The sequence below is a fragment of the Eublepharis macularius genome, chromosome 14 (assembly GCF_028583425.1).
Source record: "Eublepharis macularius isolate TG4126 chromosome 14, MPM_Emac_v1.0, whole genome shotgun sequence".
NCBI lineage: Eukaryota > Metazoa > Chordata > Lepidosauria > Squamata > Eublepharidae > Eublepharis > Eublepharis macularius.
In genome coordinates this window covers 63525752-63553387 of record NC_072803.1, presented here as the reverse complement: position 1 = coordinate 63553387, position 27636 = coordinate 63525752, and the positions used below count along the sequence as shown (strand labels likewise).

Genomic DNA, 27636 nt, shown 5'->3' with positions numbered 1-27636 from the left:
TCTCTTTTCCTGCCGGCAGGGCCTCTTCTCCCTTGCTGCTGGAGAGAGTGCTGCCTTTAGGTCATGCAAGGGCTTCTTCTTCTCCAGTCGTGGCCACCTTTTCACTAGGATGGGACACAGTGTCTCCAGGCTTTGAGCGACTTACCGAGCCGTGCTTGTTTCTCCATTCCTTCTGTGGGTCAACCAGTTTCTCACCAGGGCAATCTGCTGTGAAGTGGCCCATGGCCCCACATCTCAGACACAGTCCTTGCCTTATTCGCTTCTCCTTCTCAGTCAGGGCAGCAGGCTCTCACTGACATGGTTCCTCTCTCCTTAGATGCTCTACAGTCCCTCGTTTCAGCTAGCCCGTGTGATGCTGAAGATGGAGCAGTCTCACCACTTGCTCTCTGTTTTCAATCTCACATGCCAACTGAATCCACCCTAATAGGGTTGGTGGGTCATCTTGAATCATAGCCTTGGCCACAAGATCTGGATTCAAACCAGCCCGGAAGAACCCCACTTTCACCGAATCATTCCAGTCCCGCACCTTGGCAGCATAATCACAGAACTCCACTGCAAACTCCCGCACTGGTTGATTCCCTTGTCGCATGCATTTCAACTTAGTCCTCCCCCTCGAGAGGATCTTCATACTGCGCCTTAAGTGCCCACAAGAAGGCTCTTACACCCTGCTTTTAACTTTGAGGCCTGGGAAGAGCTCTTACATTGCTCTTTCTGAGCTTTTTGGTTTCAGAGCTCAAAGATCAAAGCTTGAGACCCTCCTCTCAGTAATTGGGAGACTATAAGAAGCTTATTTAAGCATAAGATTGAAAGAATGGATGAAGGAGTCAGAAATTTTGAGTGAAGAACAGGATGGGTTCCACCAAGGATGCTCTGCAGTCAATCACTGCCTGGTTCTGGCCCATTTGATTGAAAAGTATACCACTACAGTAAATAATCATTTATATGTAGCCTTCATGGACTTACGCTCTGCATTCAATAGCATATCTAGAACTAGACTATGGCAGAAGCTAAAGGAAACTATGATCAGCAGGCGCTTGCTGTGGCTATTGACTAGATTGTATCATGACACAGAAGTGAAAATCAGATGTAGCCCTGAAGGCCAGACTACAGATCCCATCCCAACTTCTAAAGGTGTCCCACAAGGTTCTCTTTTATCCCCCTATTTATTCATTCTTTACATCAATGATATCTTTAAAGAAGTTTCAGGACCTACCATGCACCCAGCCTCAATAATCAAGATCTTTCCATTCTAATGTATGCTGATGACACTGCACTATTATCTCGCTGATAGGACTGAAACACATGCTGGCTATCTTTAGCTCCTACTGTGCTGATGAAGACAACTATAAATGCTGAGAAATTCAAAGTAGTTGTCTTCACAAAGGATGCCGCCCAAAGAAAAAGGACTGGAGGATGGCAGATACCAACACTGAACAAGTAACAACATTTAGATATTTAGGAATTACATTTTCCCAAGACCTATCATGGAAAAATCAGTTCCAATCCATCTCCTACCAGATAACATCATATTTAAATGCCTTGACACTTTTTTCACACAAAATATTACCCAGCAGCTATAAAGACCTTTTGGGGCAAAATTAATTAAGTAATACTTTATGGTGCTGGTGTGTGGGCTGAAGGTATATCTGAGACTATTGATTTCTTTTTTAAAACATTCCTGAGAAATATAACCAGGTTACTAAAGTGTGTATCCAGTATAGCTATCCACCATGAATTTGCAGTCTCTTCATTAGAATCACTAGCTTGTCTGGATGGGTTTAGACTTAGACTTAGAATCAAGATCCTTTTTAACTAAGATCTAAACTCCTTTTTAGATTAAGAGAAGACCGCGCCCCCCCCCCCGCCCAGAGTAAATGGAAGAGGCTGGTTGATCAGAGACTGGAACAATTAGGCTTTACTCCAATTTTACTACTTTCTGTAGGAAGTGAGAAAATTGCATTCCAAAGGGTCAAAAAGCCTTACTACTGTTAGATTTCAGAAGCACAAATCAGCAAGCAAGAAGGGTCTGTTCCCTTGCCTATAATGGACTTGAACCTCCAGATACTTTACCAGCATATTTAAAGTCCATGACAATACCTTGATACCGAGATATTTTCTTGGCTGCTAGAATGAATGCTGTACTAACTCCAGAAATGAAAGGTCGCTTTTTGAGAATTCCCTTTTCAGAATGTAGGTGTTTCTGCAATACAGGGAAGATAGGCACCTTGGCTCATCTAGTTATTGAATGCCCAAATTTCATTGAGGAGAGACAAAGACGGATTACTCCGATACTTGGGAAGAATGAGCTCACAAATATTAATCAGAGCCTTTCTTTTCTTTAACAAGATAAGGACCCATATATTATCAGGTCACTGGCATCCTACCTTTTAGTAATCCAATCTAAAATTAGAAAACTTTTGTGATTGGAGCAAGATTATTTTATTATTATTATTATTGGTAGTAGTAGTAGTAGTAGTATTTTGGTTTTTGTTTGTTAACGTGGGATCAGGCTCAAGGCTATACCCAAAAAAGCTGTACCAGGAAAGGAAAGGAAAGGAAAGGAAAGGAAAGGAAAGGAAAGGAAAGGAAAGGAAAGGAAAGGAAAGGAAAGGAAAGGGCTGAAGACAGAACTTGGTCAGATCCATCCACATCAACTCTGGCAGGTGGCTGCTCCTGAGCATCAAGAGGAAGGCTTCGCCCCTCGTAGTGAGAACAAAACTGCAAAGCGCAGGGAAACATGGCATCAACAAGCAACAACAGGACACAATTGGCACTATTGTGTTCTGCATTCTGTACTGAATCTTATATGCCTAAATTGTGCATTGTATCCTATGCATTTTATACAGGTCGTCTGAGAGCGTCTAAACTGCTAATACTAATTTCCAGGGAGGCCGGGGGCCTTGGTTGTTATCTCTAAGAAATATGTGCTTTCATTTCTGAGCAGCCTTGAGAGGCTGAAGCTGCAGCTGTGTGCTGAATGAACTGTATCTTTTCACAGAAGGGAATGATTTCTCTCTGTAATTTGTCTAGACTAAACTGCCTCATTCCCATGTACTTTTCTGGGCTTTCACGCCTAAATGTTATCAGCCCAATGGGTGGGAGAATCCTCCCTATAACTACTAGTGCTAATGTTTGAATAATCACTTCTGCCAACTTATACCTTTGAGTGAACACCTGTACAGTATGGATCTCTAAATAAAGTTTCTTCAACCAATGCACTGGAGTGCTTGCTGTGAGGGACTTGGGGATCTAGCTGCCAGGGTCTGACACCCTACGACTGACATTTTGGCAGAAGTCCCTTTTCCACCTCTGTACCCGGCCCCTCTGGAGTTTGGCTACGAACATCATGTTGTTGGAGTTGAACCTGAGGACTACGGAGCCAGAGGAACTACCTAACCACCCAGCCCCCCTGCTGGGTCCAGACTCAGGGACTGGAATTACTGGGGGACCATCTAATGGATTGGAGTACTGATTGGACTTAACCTTGGACCAAGACCCCACAGAAATGGTTGGACAAATCTCCCTTGAATATCAGGATTTAAAGTAAGTGTTTGATGAAAAGGAAGCTGATGAATCCCCCCCCCCCATAGGGCTACAGACTGTGCCATTGAACTAATCCCGGGAGAAAAATTGCTCAAAGTGAAAGTATATTCTATGGGCTTGGGGGAAAGAAAAGAACTGAGGGAATTCATTGACAAAAACTTGGGGCGAGGATTCATCTGCACACCCAGCTCTCCCCATGCAGCTTCAGTATTGTTTCACAAGAAAAAGGATAGGGGCCTAAGATTGTGCACAGACTGTCATGGAATAAATGCTGTCTCTATGTCAAATGCCTACCCTCTCCCGCTCATCAGAGACTTACTGAGTGTGGTGGCAGAAGGAAAGATTTTTTCTAAACTGGATTTGAAAGATGCATACTTCCAAGTGAGAATAAGGGAGGGGGATGAATGGAAAACTGCTTTCAACACCCCATTGGGGCAATTTGAATATCTCATCATGCCGTTTGGATTACAAGGGGCTCCGGGGGTCTTCATGAATCTAATTAATGAAATTTTGCATAAATACCTGTACAAAGATGTGGTTGTTTTTCTAGATGATGTGTTGATTTATTCACAAGATTATGATTCACATGTAAAACTGGTCAGAAAGGTGCTGACCACTTTAAGAGACCATAAGATGCCAGTGAAACTGTCTAAATGTGAATTTCACAAAGAGGAGTTGGACTTTTTAGGTAACTGTGTATCTGGGCACGGACTGAAAATGGATCCGGCCAAAGTCCAAGTCATGGTGGGGTGGGACCCCCCCACCCCGAAGTAGGCAACAGTTACAATATTTTCTAGGCTTTGCCAACTTCTATAGACAATTCATAAGAAAATTTGCAAAGATCTCCCTACCCTTAACTGACTTGCTGAAAACAAAAGGGAAGGGACCTCAAGGAACTAAACCCAGTGCTAAATTAAACTGGACTAAAGAATGCCAGGAGGCATTTGAGCAATTGAAAAAATTGTTTACCTCAGAGCCGGTTCTACAGCATCCAGATGAGAACCTTACATTTATCGTACAGGTGGACGCGAGTCACGTCACGATTGGGTGGTACTCCTGCAAATTGATGAGGAGGGAAAATTGCACCCCTGCGCATACGTGCCCAAAAAGTTTTCTGAAACTGAGCGCCATTGGAGTGTATGGGAGAAGGAAGCTTCCACGGTAAAATTGGTGCTTACAACTTGGAGGCACTGGCTGGAAGGGGCCAAGGTGCCATTTGAGGTGTGAACTGATCATAAAAACGTAGAAGCTTTACGCACCCCCCGCAAGTTAGACGCCAAATAGTTGAGATGGGCGGAGTTCTTTTCCAAGTTCAACTTCAAACTGAAACACCTCCCCGGCAAATCAAACTTCCTGGCAGATATGCTTTTGCACATGCCTCAACATGAAAGCCAAATGGAGGAGGTGATTGATACGATGTTCTCAACAGCCCAATGGGGGGGGGGCGGTGACTACCCACAGCCAAGCCATGTAAAAAAGCCTAGCACCCAGCCTCCCCAAGTGGGGGGAGAAAGTAAAAGCAGAGATGGAAAAGGAGGGGGGAAATGTACCGAAAACCAATCTGAAAAAAGGTGAGGATGGTAACTGGTACAAAACTGCTAAGTTATACATCCCAGCCAGCCTGAGAGGGGAAGTGCTGAAACAATGTCACAATTCAAAATTGGCTGGGCATTTTGGATATCTGAAAACCTTGCATCTGGTACAGAGACAGTTTTGGTGGCCAACCATGAGAAAAGACATTTCTCAATATGTATCTTCTTTTCCAGTATGTGTAATGGGGAAATCCAGAAGAGGAAAAACCCCTGGGCTGTTGCAACCAATAGAAACCCCTTCTAGACCATGGGCTGTGGTCTTGATGGACTTTATAACTGATCTTCCCCCTTCAAAGGGACACACTGTCGTTCTAGTGGTGGTTGATTTGTTTTCAAAACAAACACATTTTGTTCCATGTACTTCCATCCCCACAGCAAAGAAACTGGGCACCCTTTTCATGCAGCATGTGGTGAGGCTCCGTTCATTTCCTGAAAAGATAATTTCCGACAGGGGGACACAGTTTGTTGCCAACTTCTGGTGGGAGCTAATGAAAGTAGCAGGAATTGAACAAGGACTCAGCTCCGCCCATCATCCAGAGACTGATGGGCAAACAGAAAGGACTAACCAAATATTAGAACAGTTCCTAAAATGCTACATCAATTATCAGCAGGATAATTAGACAGATTTCCTGGTGTTTGCAGAATATGCTTATAACAATTCAATACACAGTTCCACAGTTGCCTCCCCTTTTAAAATAGCACAAGGCTATGAAGGGACAGCAATGCCTTTTCCTCAAACCCCAAAATCTCAGCAACCAGATCTAGGGGAATGGTGGATTAATTTAACAACCCAATGGGAAGTCATACAAAAGACTTTGAACAAAGCTAAAGAAGACTATAAAAAGTTTGCTGACAGAAAACATTCTGTCCAGTGGAAATTGTAAGCAGGAGATTTTGTGTATATCTAGACAAAAAACCTAAGGAGGGAACAACCTCATAAAAAACTAGGATGGAAATTTTAGGATCATTTAAAGTTAAGGAATTAATCAGTGAAGTAGCTGTAGAGATGGATCTACCAAAGAACTTGAGGCAAATCCACCCAGTATTCCACTTCAGCCTCTTGAAAAAAGCCCCCCCCCCCCACCGCCCAGAACAGGGAGCCCCTTGCCCCATCCTAATAGATGGACAAGTGCATCATGAAATAGAAGATATCTTGATTCTAAAATGAAGCAAAATAAATTGTATTGCCTTGTGCGCTGGAAATATTTTGCTGAATCCCACAGGGAATGGGTAGAAAGCTCACTTATGAATGCCCTAAGACTCATTGCTGAATTCCATAGACTCTACCCTAACAAGCCTGGCCCAATGCAAGTGAGAGGGCAATCTTGAGAGGGGCAGTATGTCATGTATGCCAGCATCCATGCTATTATTGTGTTCTGCATTCTGTACTGAATCTTATATGCCTAAGTTGTGCATTGTATCCTATGTATTTTATACGGGTCACCTGAGAGTGTCTAAACTGCTAATACTAATTTCTAGGGAGGCCGGGGGCCTCGTTGGTTGTTATCTCTAAGAAATATGTGCTTTCGGTTCTGAGCAGCCTTGAGAGGTCAAAGCTGCAGCTGTGTGCTGAATGAACTGTATCTTTTCACAGAAGGGAATGATTTCACTGTAATTTGTCTAGACTAAACTGCCTCATTCCCATGTACTTTTCTGGGCTTTCACGCCTAAATGTTATCAGCCCAATGGGCGGGAGAATGCTCCCTATAACTACTAGTGCTGATGTTTGAATAATCACTTCTGCCAACTTATACCTTTGAGTGAACACCTGTACAGTATGGATCTCTAAATAAAGTTTCCTCAACCAATGCACTGGAGTGCTTGATGTGAGGGACTTGGGGATCTAGCCGCCAGGGTATGACACGCTAGGACTGATACTGGCAGCTCTTTAACATAAGGAATATCTTCTCTCAACCTCACCAGCCCTTGCACAATAGATGCCCAGGCTTGCTGTGTCTTCTTGCATACATTTTTGTGGCACCAGAAACCCTCTTTTTTTCTCCCCAACACTATCAGGTACCATGAGAACTCAGACCTAGAACCTGAGTCCAGCAGAACCAGAACCTTGCTCTGTGTGCCAGCTGAGAGACAGCTCATGGCCAGTCTGACCTGCACTGCAATGCCCTCAAGATGGCCAGCTGAGGAAGCATGCCCTTCCTGGAGGGGGCCAATGAGAGCACCTAGGATCAGCTGACTGAAGTGTCCAATCAGAATCACAGAATCACAGAGTTGGAAGAGGCCATACAGACCTTTTAGTCCGACCCCCTGCCCAATGCCCAATCAGACACAGGCTGGAGGCATAAAACTGCTTACTCCAGGTTTGGCTCTTCAGTCAGAGCCTTCTGGATTCTGAACCCCCAGCCCAATCTTGGCCTTGGTTCTTCCATTGACTTGGAGTGCTCCCAAGGGTCAGACTACCCTGACGCTGATTTGATTCTAGAGTGCTCTGCAGACCTGTTTTGCCTGTCTTTGACCCCTGGCACAAATTTGGACTGTTCTCCCCATCCTACCAGCTGCCTGCCTCTTTACTTGGCAAACCCCTTCTTTTCCCCTTGCTATTGGATCTGTAATGCATCTTCAGACTTCTCTAAAGTAGAATATAGAGACTAATCTATAGAGACTAATTTCCTCCCAGCTTTGAGGCAGAGGCTGAAACACAGGATGAAAGAGAATTGATGGGTTGAAATTCTTGTGCTTCATAATCCTCTTAAAACACATGGATTGACGGCTTCATCAGAAGGATTCTGAACTTCACATTTGCTGCCTAGTTGCGCACTTGAGGCCGAGACTAGGTTCGGAGCTAGCTTTCTGTTTGTCAGTCTTTCTATTTAGCAATTATCAAGACTATCCAATTTTCCTGACAACCTCAAAGAAGTCCTGTGTGAATGAGCAGGAGATCTACTGTACATCAGTACCTACTCATTTTTTTAAAAAACCACAGGGAAATGAATGCAGATTTCTTTTCTTCCTCCCACCTGCCATCCTGGCTTTTACGTTGTCTGCTGTGACGTTAAGGGCTTTAGTGTGTCCATTCTGAGCGTGACTGCTGCTCCTTAAGAGCATCTGATACTCTTGAATGTCTCTACAAGCAAGTCTCCCTGCGTTGTGCCGAGAACATGTTCTACCAGCTCAAGTTGCAGATTTTTGTTTAGTTTAATGGGTATATTTGATTATTTTTAAAAGGCACTCTTGACCAACCAGAAACCAGATTTTTAAAAATAGTTTAAATACACTATTAAAAAGGAGGATGGCAAGCACCCCCTGAGGAGTACCTCCTTCAAGAGGGTGGCCTGGATCCTATGATTGTCTTTGCTGTGGAGCACACTTCCTCTTCCTCTAGCTCTTCTGTTTGTGTGGGGGCCCATTGAAAACCATTGCTCTTGTGCAAATGGAAGTGTTAGCAGAAGAGGGAGCACATTCCATGGCGGAAACTGTCTAGTGTGCATAGAACTAGTTCATAGGATCCAAACTGGTGCCTTCTGTGGGGTGCATGGGTCATCTGAATATGAAAGGTCGCTTTTCTTTTTCAGAACTGTTTGTTCATGTGCACATTTGTGCAGATTAATAATTACCATGTGCAGTTAATCAACTAAGATTTCTTTATCAGAATAGCAGCCCCAAAAGCAGTGAACCAGGAGGCTGCCTTGCTTAGGGGAGGTGCAGGTCGTTCGGCAAACATATGCAGGGGCATGCAAGTCAAGATGCTAAGGAGAGAAGAAAACCCACCACTGCTGTCTGCTGTGACTCTTGGGATCTCTGAGACCCACCCATGAGGCTGAAGACATTTGGCACCCTGTCCCCGATACCCAGATTCCGTGCCTCAAGAAAACGTGGGTTTTGCAGCCTACATGAATTCTGCCATTGGCCTGAGTAGCCCAATATTCTATCCTCCCATTGGCAATTATTCTCCTGAGTTTCAGGCAGAGGAAGGTCTTTCCCAAGGACTGCTGCTTGCAGTCCTTTAAGCAAGGGCTTGAACTGTCACACTTGCCTCCTCCTAGCTGTACATTGCATTTTATCCATCACAGACTATCCAATGAAAGAGGTTTATGACAGCAACTTAATGAGCCTCTCCATACTGATGGTGGAAGACCTGTCCAGGTGTGGCAGCAAGGGGCACAGTGTACCCTCCCCCAGACTTCAGACTGAGCCAAGCTGCAAGTGATGAATTACACTTGCATGGCAAGTGAACAGACTCAGGTGTATTCCTCCCTGTTCACTTGCCATTCACTTGCGCTCCACTTGATCAAGTGGAGCGCAAGTGAACAGGGAGGAATACTCGTGAGTCTGTTCACTTGCCATGCAAGTGTAATTCATAACTTGTAGCTTGGCTCTGAGAGGGAAGGAGGTTTTCTTCACACCCTTGTGCTCCACCTCTCTTTTGACCCTGCTCCTTGCAACCTCAGGAGCCAGAGCCTGTGTGTCCTCCTTGGCCTTTTCCCCTTTGTATTATGAAAAGCCAAGTTCATCCTGGGGCCATCTCCTTCGGAGGCTCCACCCCTCTGGAACTCCCATGGGATCTGAGCAATTCCTGTGAGGAGCTGCTGCCCCCCCCCATCCCAGCTGCAACTCATCTTCTCATTTCCTCATCCCTGAATCCAGGCTCTGTTCCAGCTGATCCCTGGCAGCACTTTGGGGGGTTTCATTAGCTCTTGGGGGTCATGGGCTAATATATTCATCTTGAAATTTGCAGTCAGTTTTTTAATTATTTGTGCGCACACACTTTTGTGTGTGTATGTTCCATCAAGTTGCGTTCATCTTATGGACCCCAGCAAGGGACTTTCAAGGCAAGATTGAAGCAAAGGTAGTTTGCCAGTGCTTTCCTCTGCAAGTCTTACCCATCCAAGTACTGATCCTGCTTAATTTCCAAGATCTAACGAGATCGGGCCATACCATGCCACCTTTCCTCCCAGAGACACTTTTAGACTCAATATTACAGCATGTTGTTGGGAGAGAGTTTTATGTGTCAACGCTATTCACACTTGTTTGGAAATTAGTCCCATATAAATGGGTAGGATTCATCTCTGAGAATCAAAAGTTTTGGCCTAGTCACACTTCAGTTTCATGGAAACCAATAAAGCTCCACTGAAGTATGTTGGAGATTGGGGTGCTCAGCACAGCTGCCCAAATCTTACTTTGGCTGACTACAAGGGATGTCTGTTTCTGCTAAGGCTAAACACCACAATTTAGAATTTAACTGTCTAGGGTTCCAGACTATGGAAAGAAACCAAAAAGAACTTCATGAGAACTACATGAGAATTTTTACTTGCTCATAAATTTCAGAGCAGACACAGCTGGGGCTACAAAACCAGTGACTTGAACACCTTCTGCCCAACTAGGTTTGCTGTTACATCAGAAGACAACCTGAGCAAATCCTGGCATGAACGAAGAAATGTTTCCTATAACCCTTCCCTAGATCTGTTGTTGTTGTTGTTGTTGTTGTGGCTATTAATAGGGGGAGATGCAAAGCAACTAGGGAACTCCAGAAGGAAGCACATTTTCCGCCCCCCACCCCCAGCCAAGGACAAGCTTGTGGAGGGAGTGTGGCAAAGACATGCACCCATTGCAAAGAGAGTTTAAAGGGGATTCTTTCTCATGTATGTCTGTGTGGCCTTAGACAAGCTGCCCTTCTACCAGCCTCAGCGTCCTGTCCACATATCAGCAACAGAGAGGATAAAAACACAGGCCTGGTTCTGAGGGCTGCTGTAACAGTTACTCATAATGTACAGGTGAACTGTTTTGAAGGCTTGGAAGTTACTATATAAATATGAAATTTGGGTTTTATTATTATTATCATTTGCAGATAACCAGTGCTCTTTGTTCTAAACCAAGGCAGTGTCTAAAGACTTCACAAATCCCAGTTACCCCAACGTCAGGGCTCCGGTTTGGCAGGGACTTTGCACCATAGCATGCTCAGTACCACTATGAGTCCTGTCCTCCTCCTTGCTTGCATCAGTCAGGGGAGCATCTCGCCCCCCCCCACCCCCCGCCAGCCTTCAGCCTTGCATGCCACCAGCAATATTCTTCAAACTGAGCAAATCTCATTTTTAAAAAGGTGCTACATTCATTGTTCAGTTGTGTAGCTGTTCAACACCAGCTAAATGTATGTTGCTTTCAAAATCTTTTCTTCAGTTGCAGACAACATTGTCATCAAGGTGCTGTTGGATCGGCTGAACATGCTGGACTGCCACATCAGAGGCTGGGTGATGCACGGTTTCCCCAGGGACGAGGACCAGGTGAAGCTGATGATGAATGTGGGAATTGTTCCAAACAGGTAACCAAGGGCCTTCTTACATGACATTCATACATGGAACCTGGGCTGTCAAACTGGAGGCAGAACGCCACCCCGTCCTTCGCAGCCTGATACAGGGCCAGCTGTGGGACATTTGTGCCACAAAAAATGAGCTATGAATCCTCCTTTCCATAGACTTTCCCCTCTCCACCCACCCCCAATTGTTTCAGTATATCACATTCCTCTTCACCATAGGGCAAGTTCATAAAACGACAACTCTTCTTAACTGGCATCAAGTGGTGATTCAAACCTGCGATGGCTCATTCACACATGCAGCATCACATCTATATCTTTCATATTGCTCAGTGACAGCTCAAACACAACCCTTTTCAGTGGAATCAGTTCACCCAATCAGCTGCCAGTTGTCGATGTAACGTAGAGAAACCAGCAGTACCATCCTAAGCAAAGTTGTGCCTTTCTAAGTCCATTGAAGTCAATTGGCTTGGAAGTATGTAATTCAGTTTGTGATGGTACTGCAAGTGAAGGACATGAATATGTGAGCCACTCCACTGGCCACCCTTTTCTTTGGCTCAGAATCATACTTGTGCTTTTCATGTTTACTCAGGAATAACTTCATTGAGGAGTATTCTGTAATATGCATGCATAGGGATACATCCTCAAACACCTTTCATTTTGAATTTGGGAAGTTTGTCCCAACCAAGTTAGAGCCTCTTGGACATGAAAACATCTGTTACAGAGAATGAACATTGCTTACCCTATGTTTTATTTCAAGCACGCTTTCGTTACAAAACTGGAGGTAAGCCAGTTTTACTCTCGTAACTTCCTGAAAGGAAGCCATGGAAGATTCTTCAATTCCTCTCTGTGACACTTGGGATGATAAAAAATCTATGGAAGGCAAGTTTTTTATGAGAGACTGAATCCTGGAGGATGAAATGCAAAATGTTAAGTGAGACAGCTCAATAATTTTCAAATAATCTTCGTTATAGTATCCAGTAACAATTTAAAGACCAAAGTATTTGTTATAAACATGCTATACTACAGGGCTTTTTTTGAGCCAGAATGCCCTGGAACGGTGTTCTAGCAGCTCTTTAAAATATCCCCGTGACTAGTATCACGTGGGTATTTTTAAAAATGGCCTATTTTGGGCCCATATCAGGCCCAAAACAGCTTGGATCGGGCTGCTGCTAGGCAGGGGAGGGTTCCCCCATCCAGCACCAGCCCAATCTGGGCTGTTTCAGCCCCAATCTGGGCAATAGGCCCCAAATGGCCAAAAAGGTGCTGAAATGGCCTGGATTGGGGCTAAAATGGCCAGGATCATGCCGGTGCTGGGTGGGGAAGGGTTCCCCTGCCCCACCCATTTAGGGCCCAAAATGGCCACAATTGGGGCCAAAACGGTCTAGATCAGGCCCCAAACAGGATTGGGCCTGAAATGGCCAGCATTGGGCTCCTGCCAGGCACGGGAAGACGCACCTGCCCAGCAGCAGCCCAACCCTGGTCATTTTGGGCACCTTCTGGCCATTTTGGGCCCAATTTCTGCCCCAAATGGCCAGGATTGCGCCCAAAACGGCCGGGATTGAGCCACTGCCAGGTGGGGAAACAGTCCTCTGCCCAGCAGCGGCCTGTTCCTGGCAATTTTGGGCCCCTTTTGGCCATTTTAGGCCCAATTCAGGCCCAAAATGGCCAGGATCGGGCCACTGCCCAGCAGGGACGTGCTCTCCTGTGTGGCAGCAGCCCGTTCCAGGCTGATCCAGGCTGTTTCTGGCTCGTTTTGGCCAAATTTGGGCCCAGAACAGCCTGGATTGGGCCCTAAACGGCCAGGTTTGGACTGCTGCCCTGTGAGGGAGTGCTCTCCTGTGTGACAACAGCCTGTTCCAGGCTGATCCAGGCCATTTTGGGCCCGAAATGGCCCAGATCTGGCCACTGCCAGGCGGGAGAGTGTTCCCTCGTGGCAGAGCAGCCTGTTCTGGGCTGAATCGGACCCCCCCCCCAATGGAGCACAAGAGCACTCCCTGGGCAGCCTCGCCTGCGTGATGTCATCACTTCCAGGAAGTGACGTCATTGTGCAGTTCCAGGAGTTGTACTGAGAGGCGCACCACCTCCTCCCGGGAGTTACCCCTGGACAGTTCCCTCACCTCTTTCACCAGAAAAAAAGCCCTGCTGTACTATATTTGACCCTTCCCTGTTAATTTCCCAATGAGATTTTGTAAAGATTCAAAAATTTGTTTAGAAAGTGGAGGGTCAGATCTAACCAGTACATCAGGCAGCATGGTGTACTGGTTAGAGTGTTGGGCTGGGATCTGAGAAACAGTCTCAAACCCCTACTCTGCCATGGAAACTCACTGGGTGACTTGGGACCAGTCACACTCCCTCAGCGTATCCTACCTCATAGGGTTGTTTTGAGGATAAAATGGAGGAGAGGAGAATGATGTCAGCTGCTTTGGGTTCCCATTGAGAAGGAAAGAAAGAAAGAAAGAAAGAAAGAAAGAAAGAAAGAAAGAAAGAAAGAAAGAAAGAAAGAAAGAAAGAAAGAAAGAAAGAAAGAAAGAAAGAAAGAAAGAAAGAAAGAAAGAAAGAAAGAAAGAAAGTGTGATTTCATTGGGGCCAGGACATTGTCACTGATACTGGGGTGGTGTCCTGAAGAGATTTATAGATAGGCAGGCAGGCAGGCAGGCAGATGGCCTGTTATTTCTGCCTCTCATTCACATTGGATTTGTGGGCTGCTGGGCCTGTGCACACCAAAACCTCCCCGTGCAGCTGGGGAAGCTACACTGCTGTTCTCATGATTCCTTGAATGGGTCTCATTTTGGGCTGCCTTGGCATGCAGAAAGCAGGACTGGCTGTCCAGAACTGAGGCTTGTCTGAGAGAGAGGGGACGGTGGGGTTGCCAGTTCTGGATTGAGAAATTCCTGGAGGTTTGGGGATGGAGCCTGGGGAAGATGGAAGATGAGGGGGAGAGGGAATTCAACAAGGATTTGATGCCATAGAGTCCACCCTCCAAAGCTGCCATTTTCTCCAGGGGATCTGATCTCTGTAGTTTGGAGACTAGTCATAGTTCCAGGAAAATTCCAGCCCCCACACCAGGGACAGCAAGAGACGTTTATACTCCCCCTCCCAATCTACCTCTACCCAGCCATCACTATAGCTTGCTGCTTAGAGGCTGCAGTGGAGGCTGCTTGACATGGGAGAGAACCCATCAACGACCTTGGAGTCCTTTTATGTCCATCTGGCACATTGTGCTGCATGTTTCATGAAAAGAGAGCTCGTCATAGTAATTCTCCTGGTCACCTACATTATCTAAGAACTGTCTCCAGGCAACTACACAGAGAAGGTTGACTTGTTTGTCGCTGTGTCTTCTGTGCAATCCCACAAGGGTTCTGTGCATGCACAGACATGTCACAGATGTTCCAAAGCTCCTAAAGGCGCAAGATGCTCACCTGGTCTTTTTGCACACTTTTCACCCAGGCGCAGCTATAAAAGGCAAGGCAAGCAGCTCCCTCCCTCAGTTCTTCTTTTGCTACCACTGAAGGACATCTCTCTCGCTTTGTTCCTTGGATCCATTGCTGTATGCGAGTCAGGGTCTTCAGTTCCATGGTGCTGATGGCCCTCTTCAAGAAATGTTCCTGTTGCAGGACAAAGATGACCCAGTCCGATGGACATAAGAAATGCCTGTTCTGTTTTGTGAAGGCCATGACACCTTCTGGTGTGCTGTCTGCAAAGAGTTCATGCCGAAAGCACGCAATGAAAGGGTGGCATGGCTGAAACCAGTGTTTTGGGAGTCAGCCCTGAAGGGCTGTACTGACTTGGATCAGACAGCTGCAGATAAAGAAACACAGTGCCCTGAGTGGGCCTCCTCGGTTCCATCTGCTTCTTCTGCACCTGTGTCAGGTTTCAAAGACCAGTCTGTTCCAGCTGCATCTTCATCCGTTCCTCCTCGGTGCCAGTCAGAACCGCCTACAAAAAAGGTGAAGCTCAAGTCCCCATTGAGAAACCTTCTACATCAAATCCTCTTCTTCAGGCCCAGCTACCTTGGATCTTTGAGTCTACCTAGAGGTTCTGAGAACTCCCTCCCTGACACCAAGATGACATTCCACCTCTGTCCCATCCCTCTCTGAGGATGAAATTCCTGAAGTCATTGAGTCATCCATGGCTATTTCCCCGCTGCTGCCATCTCCTGTTTGAACCTCTGAAAGCCATAAGGATTCTTTGTTTTCATCTGACAATAACAAACAACTGGAACTTGCTCCTCCTCACAGACGCCATTGGTTCCATTAGTCCCTGTATGACTCTCCCATCATTACTATGCCTTTGGATATGAAGGTTCACTGGGCATATACCCGCCCCCTCGCTTTTTCTTCCATGAGGAAGACTCGTATATGCCTGCATATTTTGAACCAAGACCAAAACCGCCTCTTCATTGGTTCCTACTATGGTTCCAGAAGATAATGCAGCTCTGGATCCAACATTGAACCCTTCCACACAATCCAATGATGACTCTGATGTCAGTTCCAATTTTGCGCTGGAACTATCTCCACCAAAATTCCTTGTAGAAGACTCTGTTATTTTGCCGAGTGAAGACCTCCACTTATACATTGAAAAGTTGGTTCAAATGGTGAGGCCCTTAGAAATGGAGGTGAACTATTCTGCTCCCACCTGCTCGGATCCAGTCTTCAAGGTCCTGCTCTCGGAAGCAGCTGGCCCTGTAGCATTTCCACTTATGCACGGGATTCCTTGATGCGACCCCAAGGATGTGTGGGCAAAGCCAGCTGGACGATATGGATAAAACCAAAGAAGAAGGGTCAGGTTTCCTCTTCACTCACCCCCTGGCCAATTCCATTGTTACAGAATACTTACAAGGAAAAGTCCTCCAGAAAAGCACAGGCCATTTGGCTCCAATTGATGAAGGAAAGAAACTTGACATATTAAGCAGAAAAGTATATGTCCCGGCAGCATTAGCCTTTCGAATTGGCAATTATGAAGCCATTATAGCCCTCTGTCAGCTTTTCCTATGAAAAAGATAGGCCCATACTTAAATTTAATTCCAGATGGTAAACAAAGGCTAGCTAAGGTCTTGCAAGGCTCTCAAAACAACAAATTAACACAGCCAAGCGCATTGGGAATTGCTCATCCAGAGCTATAGCCTGTGCCGTAGTCATCCGTAGACATGCACTGCTTAGAACCACAGCGCAAGTCCTTCCTTTTGAAAGATCAGACCTGTTTTCTTCCATGACAGATGAAAAAAAGATCACAGAAAAAGATCAAAGATGATAAAGTGACAGCCAGATCTCTTGGACAGAGATGCCTCTCTATCTAAATCTTTTCAGGCAAAGATATCCCCCTTGGCCATATCTCCCTTATAACAGATACCATTGGTTAAATTCCCAACTGTTGCATTCAGCTTCCCGGGGCTATCAACAGCCTTAATCTTCTACCTCCACTCAACCTTGCAGGAGATATTTCCAAACCAACTCAAAGGATGGGGTTTTTTCCTCCTAAGGATCAATCTGGTCCAAACAAACAGAATTTTTGGTGACAACCTCCACCTGGTTCCTTAAGCAGTCAGTCACTGCCTCTTCAGGCCTGGGAATCTATCACTCAGGAGGCTTGGATGTTGTCAATAGTCAGTCAAGGCTACTGCCTAGAATTCAAGGCAACCCCTCCCTACATTCTACCTCTGTCCAACCGTCCTCCTCCTCCTCCTCCTCCCACCTTTCTGATAGTAAAAACATTGGGGTCTGAACAAGGTCCTCTCCTGCAGATACCAAAGTGCAAAGCAAATGCAAAGACTGTCAGGTTTCATGGTCTACCTGACTCTGATAGTTGTTTGTCAGACTGAAGCTTCATCCCCTCCAAAACTGGTTCATCAGAGCATTCCCCCCACATGCCAGAACCCATACAAATGGTTCTCTATCTCAAGAACACTCCGTCAGACTGAAACCCAGAATTACAAATGTTCTATCCATATGTGTTCCTCTGCACCATCTTTTCAAGGTGGACCTATCTGACCATAGACCTTCTCACGACACACCTCTCAACAAGAAGTGTGCATGGTACTGCTCAAGGGCAGGGAAAGGGAAGGCCTCGCTTGGAGACACATAGATAAGTGCACAGTGTTACATCTGGGCCACAAAATTGTTTTTTTTTTTGAAAAATTTTTATTGGGTTAGAATCCATTATTTCCACATTTACATTCAATTTTCCCCAATTTTTTCATCTCTAACCCCCTCCCTTTCCCCCCCCCCCTTTTTGTTGACTTCCAACAGCTTTCCAACCCTTTGTCCCCTTTCCCTTACTTTTATTAGCTTCCTCTATCTAAAACAAATATATATTCTCCATTATTCTAAGCAGTACATCCTTAACTATTTTTAACATTATATGCCCAAACTGTAAGTCTTTGTTTCCATCTTAGATAAACAATTTATCCCAATTTTTCAATTTCAGATATTTCTATATATCATAAACCATATAGATCATACATTCGTTTATATCAAACAATTTGACTTATTCTCTATATATATTACTCATTCTATCTTTTTATAATAGTTCTATATATCTCTCCTCACGTAGTCAATCAATTTGCAGTTAATTCGACTCCCAAATATTTCACTTTACTTGTTACTTCACAATCCGTTGTTTCCATTAACAATTGTTGTTTCTGCTTAGTCATATTTTTGCATAATATCTTTGACTTCTTTTTGTTAATGAAGAAACCTGCCAAGTCTCCAAACTCCTTGATCTTATCTATCACTCTTGGCATGTTCTCCAATGGGTCCTCTACAATTAACATTATGTCATCCGCAAATGCTCTGACCTTGTATGAATAGTCCTTTATTTTTATTCCACGAATTTCATCATCTTGACGTATTTGTATCATCAGAATCTCCAATACTAAAATGAACAACAATGGAGATAACGGGCAACCTTGTCTTGTTCCTTTACTTATCGTCAATTTCTTGGTCAATTCATCATTCACCACGATTGCTGCAGTCTGGTCTCTATAAATTTCCTTAATTGCTCTGATGAATCTTTCTCCAGTCAAAATTGTGAAGCACAAATACAGGATGGGGGATACACTTCTGGGCAGTAGTGTATGCAAAAGAGATCTTGGGGTAAGAGTGGACTGTAAATTAAATATGAGTTTGATGTGGTGGCAAAAAAGGCAAACTCGGTATCAAAAGCGCTATTGCACTGAAATTGCAGGAGGTCATAGCCCCTCTCTATACTGCCCTGGTCAGGCCACACCTGGAGTACTGTGTGCAGTTCTGGAGGCCTCACTTCAAAAAGGATGTGGACAAAATCGAGAGGGTGCAGAGGAGAGCGACGAGAATGATCAGGGGTCTGGAGACTGAGCCCTGCGAGGAAAGGCTGAGGGCCTTGGGAATGTTTAGTTTGGAGAAGAGGAGGTTGAGGGGGGACATGATTGCTCTCTTTAAATGTTTGAAAGGCTGTCATTTGGAGGAGGGCAAGGAGCTGTTCCAGTTGGCAGCAGAGGGTAGGACCCGAAGCAATGGGCTTAAATTACATGCACAAAGGTACCGTATGGATATTAGAAAAAGGTCAGAGTAGTTCAAAGGTGGAATCAGCTGCCTAGGGAAGTGGTGGGCTTCCGTTCAATGGCAGTTTTCAAGAAGAGGCTGGATGAGTATTTGTCAGGGATGCTTTAGGCTCATCCTGCATTGGGCAGGGGGTTGGACGAGAAGGTCTGTATGGGCCCTTCCAGCTCTGTGATTCTGTGACACCTTTCAGATTCCTTGGACAGGCACCCTCCTGTATGCCTTTCTCCCTCTGCCCCTGATGACCTTAACCCTCAGCAGTATGACCCTCAGCAATCATAGTAGCTCCATACTGGCTGAAGCAGACTTGGTTTGCCACTATTTTTCAGATGGCCCAGGGCTGAACCCCTCAATTTCCTTTCGCTTCAGACCTCCTTCAGGACAATGTAATTCTCTACAGCCAACAGTCTGGTTTGTCTCTCCCCTGGACTAATTTTTTTTTCTCCCCAATTCAAAAGATTTTTTTGGAAGCCAGAAAACCTACCAGGAAGTCCTACCTGACAAAATTGAAGAGATTTTCCCTCTGGGCCAAAGGTAACAAGCTGAATCCCACCACTTGTTCCTTGCCTTCCATTTTACACTATTGGGTCCAGTTAAAGGACCAGGGTCTAGCTAACTCTTCCATTAAGGTCCATCTGGTGGCCATTTCTGCCTCTCATGATACCATCAATGGGAAATCTCTTTGCTCACTAGGAATGCAAATCTTTCCTCAGAGATATAGCTAACCTATATCCCCTGGTTGCCAGGCCCATACCTCCGTGGAGCCTCTACTTAGAGCCAAAACACACGTTAAGAAATACCCAGGTTCAGCACGTGTTCTCTTACCTCAAGGTTTGCCGGGATCTGTAGGCGTCCTGGAAGCTTAAAGTTTAGCATTTACAGAGCAGCAGGGAGGGAAATACAGGCGCCTGTATTTCCCTTCCCCTTCCTGCTGCTCTGTAAATGCTAAACTTTAAGCTTCCAGGACGCCTACAGATCCAAGCAAACTTTGAGGTAAGAGAACAAATTTAGCAGTTACAGAGCAGCAGAAAGGGGAAGGGAAATACAGGCGCCTGTATTTCCCTCCCTGCTGCTCTGTAAATGCTAAACTTTAAGCTTCCAGGATGCCTACAGATCCCGGCAAACCTTGAGGTAAGAGAACACGTGCTGAACCTAGGTATTTCTTAACGTGTGTTTTGGCTCTTAGTTCTAACCTCCATTATAAGCCCTTTGAACCCCTAGCTACCTGCTAGCTCAAAATCCTGTCAGCTAAAACAGCCTTTCCGGTGATCATAACTTCAGCTAGAAGGGTGTGTGAACTGCAAATCTTTAGATCCAACCTTTCTTTTATTAAGATGTTTTCAGATAAGGCTGTTCTCCGTCCAGGCCTCCCTTTTCTGACAAAGGCCATTTCTGCATTCCACATAAACCAAGACATTGTTCTACCCAGGGATTTTTTCAGCTGGAACGCAGTGGAACGGAGTTCCGGCACCTCTTGAAAATGGTCACATGGCGGGTGGCCCCGCCCCCTGATCTCCAGACAGAGAGGAGTTTAGATTGACCTCCACGCCGTTGGCACAGAGGGCAATCTAAACTCCCCTCTGTCTGGAGATCAGGGGGCAGGGCCACCCGCCATGTGACCATTTTCGCCAAGGGCAATTTAAACTTTAAAAAACTCGCCCCTTGTTCCAGCTGACCCAAAGTGACGTCATTGTGTGGTCCACCATCTCTTTTCCCAGAAAAAAGGCCCTGGTTCTACCTGTCTTTTTTCCAACACCTTAGGATGACACAAACAGATTTTTGCACAATCTGGAGGTTAAACATGCCTTGTGCTTCTGTTTAGATAGAGCAGTAGCCTTTTAGAAGGACCCTAACCTTTTTGTATCATTTAAAGGGAATAAAATGGGGCAGAAAGTCTCTGCAAAGACTATTTCAGAATAAGAACATAAGAACATAAGCAAAGCCATGTTGGATCAGGCCAGTGGCCCATCCAGTCCAACATTCTGTAACACACAGTGGCTAGAAATCCAGTGCCATCTAAAGGACTGTCAGTGAGGCCAGGACACCAGAAGCCCTCCCACTGCCTTCCTTCCAGCACCAAGACAACAGAGCACCACCTCCCCACAAAGAGAGTACCATCTATCTCCTGTGGCTAATAGCCACTGATGGACCTCTGCTCCATATATTTGTCCAGTCCCCTCTTGAAGCTGGCAATGCTTGTAGCTGCCACCACCTCCTGTGGCAACGAATTCCATGTGTTTATCACCCTTTGTGTAAAGTAGTATTTTCTTCTATCTGTTCTAACCTGACTGCTCAATAATTTCATAGAGTGCCCACGAGTTCTTGTATTGTGAGAAAGGGAGAAAAACACATCTTTCTCTACCTTCTCTAACCCGTGCATTATCTTGTAAACCTCTATCATGTCTCCCCTCAGTCGTCTTTTCTCCAGGCTAAAGAGCCCCAAGCGCCTCAATCTTTCCTCATAGGGAAGGTGTTCCAACCCTTTAATTATTTTAGTTGCCCTTCTCTGTACTTTTTCCAGTGCTATGATATCTTTTTTAAGGTGTGGCGACCAGAACTGTACACAGTACTCCAAATGAGGCCTCACCATCGATTTATACAGAGGCATTATGATACCGGCTGATTTGTTTTCAATCCCTTTCCTAATAACCCCTAGCATAGCATTAGCTTTTTTTATGGCAGTCGCACACTGTGCTGACGTTTTTAGTGAGTTATCTATCATGACTCCAAGATCTCTCTCTTGGTCAGTCTCCGCCAGTTCAGACCCCATCAACTTGTATTTATATTTTGGATTTTTGGTTCCAATGTGCATTACTTTGCACTTGGCTACATTGAACCTCATTTGCCACATGGATGCCCACTCTTCTAGCCTCGACAGATCCCTTTGGAGTGCCTCACAATCCTCTCTGGCTTTCACCACCCTGAACAATTTCGTGTCATCTGCAAATTTAGCCACTTCACTGCTTAATCCCAATTCCAAATCATTAATAAACAAGTTAAAAAGCATTGGACCCAATACCGACCCCTGTGGCACCCCACTGCTCACCACCCTCCACTGTGAGAAGGGCCCGTTTATACTCACTCTCTGTTTCCTATTAATTAGCCAGTTTTCGATCCACAAGAGGACTTGGCCCTTTATCCCATAGCTACTGAGCTTACTTAGGAGCCTTTGATGAGGAACTTTGTCAAAAGCTTTCTGGAAGTCAAGATAAACAATATCTATCGGGTCTCCCTTGTCCACTTGTTTGTTCACTCCCTCAAAGAACTCTAACAGATTGGTGAGACAAGATCTTCCCTTACAGAACCCATGCTGAGTTTTCCTCATCAGCTTTTGGTCATCAATGTGCCCTCATTGTGGCTCATTAAGACTTGTTATGAAGAGTATAAACAAACGTGTGCACTTCCCACTACCCACAAGGGCTCAGTCCACTTCCTTTGCCTTCATACTGGACATACCACTAGTCAACTTATGCAAGGTGGCCACCTGGTCAATACCTTCTACATTCATCAGACATGCCATTGATTTGGATTCCAGATGGGACACAATTGTGAGCAAAGCAGTTCTGGAGAGTCTTTTCCACTAAAGAGATTCATACCCTCCTCATCTCATCTCATTATTCTCCCATGTGGGACTGCACAGAAGACACCATAATGAAAACGAGGTTGCACTCACCTGTAACTGTTGTTCGTCGAGTGGTCTTCTTTTCAGGCACACCTCCCCTGCTCCCTCCTCCCCTGCTCTGAGCTTATTCTTATTTTCCTTCTGCACTGGCAGCTTAGAGAACTGAGGGAGGGAGTTGCTCACCCTGCCTTTTATAGCCGCACCTGGGTGAAAAGTGCGCAAAAAGGCTAGGCGAGCATCTAACACCTCTAGGAGCTTTGGAACATCTGTGGCAGGTTTGTGCATGCGCAGATCTCATGTGTGCCTGCACAGAAGACCACTTGATGAACTACAGTTTCAGGTAAGTGCAGCCTTGGTTTTTTCCCTCCTTTAAACCATCAGTAGCTAACATAAGTTAGTGGGGGTTGCTCACAAATAGAATATATGCAGAAGGTCTCGGGTTTGATCTTTGGTCTCAGGTTTGATCTTTGGATAACAGATGCTAGAGTGGACTTAGAAGGGCTGCTGCCAGTCAGTGTGCTAGATGGCCAGTGCTGTGACTCAGCAGAAGGCAGGTTTCTGGTGTTGGCAGGCGAGCTGCTGAAAATGTTCACAGACGGTTATGGACTTGGGCTGTTGTCAAGAGGGGAACTCCACACTGCAACCCCATGGAAACTTTGGGCCAGTGGAGCAAGTAGAAGCTGATTGCAAACCTTGTACCTGCAGACCCTTCACACACAGTCATCTGGAGCTACTCCTGGCAGGTTCCAAAACAACCTTCTGTTGCAACAGAGGGGCCCCATGAAGATGGAGTCGCATGGATTGCAGGGGTCATGCCATGAATGTGGAGAATCCCATTGATTCTAATGGGAGTTGTGTATTTGTGTCTGAGTAGGGGATTTGGTTTTCATTAGGGGCCAATTTTAGAGGTTGCTGAAACCTGATTGATTCTGGGGCTGATGCCTTCCGCACAAGCTAGCTGTCAGCGTGCGCTGGGTGGGAGAGAAATGATCAGCAGAAGCGCATCTAGCGGCCTGGCAGAAGTCAGGCCGTAAATCATAGGCTCGCAGCGCAGGTTATAAACCATGCGCTCTGCAGCTGAATGTGTTTCTGACATCGAGCGCAAAAACCCAGATAGAATTAGAACTTGGAAATCAATCTGGGAATAGAAAGTGGAAAGGTATAAATCATAGCTCGATCCAATCACCAAAAAAGCTCTTATTTTTAGGTGGGCTCAGGTTGATGAAATTAGATTAAAATAAATTTACATATATATCAAGTTTATTATTAAAATCCCGTCACATCTGTAAACAATGTTATTGGCGAAAAGGTCCGTTAGTCTGTGCCTGGAACTCCAAGCAAGCCTCTCCAGATGATCGAAAACCAGAGTTATTGTCCGTGTATCAACTCATAAGTCTGTTTCTTAGAAGTAATAAATGGTTTACTGTTCAAATACTGTGTTTTATCTGACTTCCACTTCATAAACCAGGTGCAAATAATACTAAATTATATCCCATTGAGCAGGATCAGTCTCTCAGCTCCTCCATCTTACAGAAGGGGAGAGAAAACAAATCCAGTAATTGATGACAGAAAAGAATGAAAAATCAAGTTATTTTTAAGGGAGAGGGAACCCCCAACAACAGGAAGAAACAAATTGGGCTATAAAGTTTCTTAATATGTAATAATAAAAAACAAAGAGATCCCTTGTAGCCTGAGCCACGGCATCCAGAGATCAGCCCTCAAGCAAAGAGGAAAATAATTTATTTCACGTTCCCAATAGAAAGGACTAGATTTTGCTTAGATTAACTTCGGTCACAGAGCAAGGCAAGAACTGCAGACTGGCACAAGAAGTATTGGCAGCCGAAAGGAAGCATTTTCCCAGACAGCGCATAATGACCTGATGAGATTCACTGCCACAAGAGCGGGCAATGGCTGCTAACTTCGTTGGCTTTAAAATACAGTTAAATTCATGGAGGAAAGGCACCCCAACTGATAATAGCTAAATTGAACTTCCACGTACAGAGGCACTCTGCCTCCGCATACCAGATGTTGTCTGTCTGCCCTGCTTGTGAACCCAAAAGCCTCTGACTTGCCCCACTGGAAACAGAAGAGTGATTTGTAGTCGGAAAGTTATTAATTGAGATACAACCCAAGGACACCAATCAGTAAATAAGGCAAATTCTCCAACTCTGAACAGAAATATTTCTAACACTTGGAGTGTGTGAAGCCTTCCCATTTGACAGTTATTTTAGCATCTCTCTGTCTGGTTTCATTTTTCCAAGTAGCAGAAGGCAGTGCGAGGTGAAAGCAGTATGTACCTGATAGAGACATTGTTCAGCCACAACAGTTAACCAATAGTCCTGCCAAAAAGGATTGTCCTGGTTGATTTTTCTGGGGAGGCAAAGTAGACACAATGGCTCAGCATCAGGTGATATTTGCCCACTTGCAGGTTGCACCTGCTTGCCATAAGTGAAAGGTAAATTCTTGGCTTGTACAGACAGGCTAATGGAGTGTTAGGGAGCTGAAGGAGAAAGACAGGCCTAAGCTTTGAATCACCAGTGGAGACAGGCAGTGGCACCCTACCTGCTTTGCAGGCCCAGTGCAGAGATACTTATTTCTCCACCCTACTTTCACAGAATAATAAAGAGCAAACACACACACTGTTAGAAGATGCAAGAGAGATCAGTGGTGATGAAGGACAAAATTATCTCTTTGTAGTCGTGTTCAAGCTGTGAACAATTCTACATGCATAGAGGGCAGCAGGATTGTCTTCCTGTCCCTGCCTATTGACATCGTGTGAACGAGATGTTTGCAGGGAGCTCTAAATGTAACCTCGTATACTTGCATGGACTGGAAGTCCTGATTATGCATACAATGGCTAGCTGAGTTCACTTGTATGCGTGCAGATGTTTGTCCATATAAGCAGATGTCTGGTGGTGGGGGGTCCATGAGCGCCATCCCAGCCCCCTCTGTGTTCTGCATGCTTTGAGCAGGGTTTCTTTATGGAAGGGTCTCTATAAGAGAGAAAACCACTGATTCACGATGTAGACATTTCTGATCCCCACTAGCATTCTGGGACATAAACACAATTGTAAAGGGAAGAAAACGAAGATGAGACAATGGAGGTGTTTTCCTAATCGGTGTTAATGGTGGTGTCTAGGAATACAGGGGTGGTAATTAGTACAGATTAACTAACTGGCTGGATCAGATGATGTACAAAGCATGCCTTGCCTTCCTGCCCACCACTGGCCATCTAAGCGGGAGGTATGATGGTAGAATCTGTCTAACACAGCTAGGTGTTGATGGCGTAATCAGTTCCCCAGGTGAAATTGGAATTGTCTGTATAATCAGAGCCTATGCAGGCATGTATGGCCTTTAGCATTGGATGCAGGAGAAGGGAGACAGAGCATGCTGCCACCACCACTTCCCTCATGCAGAAAGGAGCAGCTGAGCAGCTGATCCTGCCCAGTTGGAACATGATAAAGCTATTAAAAATGAAAATAGGGAAGTATCCCTGTGTGTGTTATGTGCCTTCAAGTCACTTTCGACTTAGGGTGACTTTATGAATGAGAGTCCTCCAAAACATCCTATCATTAACAGACTGGCTCAGATCCTGCAAACTGGAGGACGTGGCTTCTTTTATTGAGTCCAGCCATCTCATTTTAGGTCTTCCTCTTTTCTTACTGCCTTCCACTTTTCCCAGCATTATTGTCTTTTCCATTGAGTCTTGTCTTCTCAGGATGTGACCAAAGAATGACAGCCTCAGTTTTATTATTTTAGCTTCTAGGGTGAATTCAAGCTTGATTTGATCTAGAACCCACTTAGTTGTTTTTTTGGCCATGGTTTCTGCAAAACTCTCCTCCCACACCACATTTCAAATGAAACAACTTTCTACCTGTCAGCTTTCTTCATTGTCCAACTTCCGCATCCATACATAGTATGAAATATCTTGATCTTGGCCCCCATTGATCTCGGTCTCGTTCCTTCATAGCCACCCTTCCAGGCCTCCTCCTGTTTTCTTGGCTGCAGTCTCCCATTTGGCTGATAATTGAAGCAAGGAATAGAAATTTTTTAACAATTTCAGTTTCTTCACTGTCAACTCTGAAATTGTATAATTGCTTAGTAGTCATTACTTTTGTCTTGATGTTCCGCCGCAGTCCTGCTTTGGCACTTGCTTCCTTAATGTTCATCAGTAGTTCTTTCAAGTCTTCACTATTTTCTGCCATTAACGTAGCGTTGTCTTCATATCTCAAATTGTTTATGTTCCTTCTACACATTTTTACTCCACCTTCATCTAAATATAATCCAGCTTTCCTTATGATATGTTCTGCATATAGGTTGAACAGATGGGGAGATAGTATGCACCTTTGTCTGACATCCCTTTAAACTTTCTATATAAAAGGCATGCCATATTGGTGACAATGCACTTTTTATCCTTATGTGCCTGCACAGGAGCCCCAGGATAAAAAGTGTGTCATGGCCAATGCAGCCTCCAGAGGGCGCTACTGCGGTGGGATGGCTAGGAGGGCTGGCCTGCCCCTCCGGAGAGAGCAGCCGCCACGGGATGGCCAGGCGAGCTTGCATGCCCCTCCGGAGGGTGCCGCTGCCGCAGGACAGCCAGGCAAGCCTGCCTGCCCCTCTAGAGGGAGCCACTGCCACGTGACGGCCAGACAATCCCACCCCTCCAGAGGGCGCTGCTGCTGTGAGACAGCCAGATGATCCCGCCCACCCCTCCGGAGGGAGCCACGGCAAGCCCAGCATTCCTGGATTTTCTAGGGCCCATTTTTTTAAAAAGGGCTCTGTTGCTAGTGCTTAATAAAATACTGTGCTATTGTTATGTTGCTCAGCATGTAAGAAGGCAAAACTGAGGAGGGGCATAATTGCTGTCCAAGGGCAATTAATTGCCTTCGCATGGGCCTTGGCTTGCATTCACTTGCCACCGTTCATTATTTCATGGAACTTACCTGGCTGCCGGGAGGGGATCCCTGGACTCATCTGGGGGCTCCCGTGTGGTTGGGAAATGTTGCTGCCCATTTGGGAGGGTGATGAGAAGGCGCTTTCCTTTGAAGGGCTGTTGCTGCCCCAGCAGCTGATTGG

At 45.4% G+C, this 27636-nt stretch overlaps 1 protein-coding gene across 1 annotated transcript in view; it reads left to right on the top strand.

The window, feature by feature from the left end:
* The window catches only part of AK8 (adenylate kinase 8), a 191834-nt gene that overhangs the window by 126661 nt on the left and 37537 nt on the right, over window positions 1-27636 (top strand). Inside the window, exon 11 of the mRNA XM_054998122.1 lies at window positions 11268-11409. Within this exon, the coding sequence (XP_054854097.1) occupies window positions 11268-11409 (142 nt within the window). The remainder of the gene's footprint in view (window positions 1-11267; window positions 11410-27636) is intronic.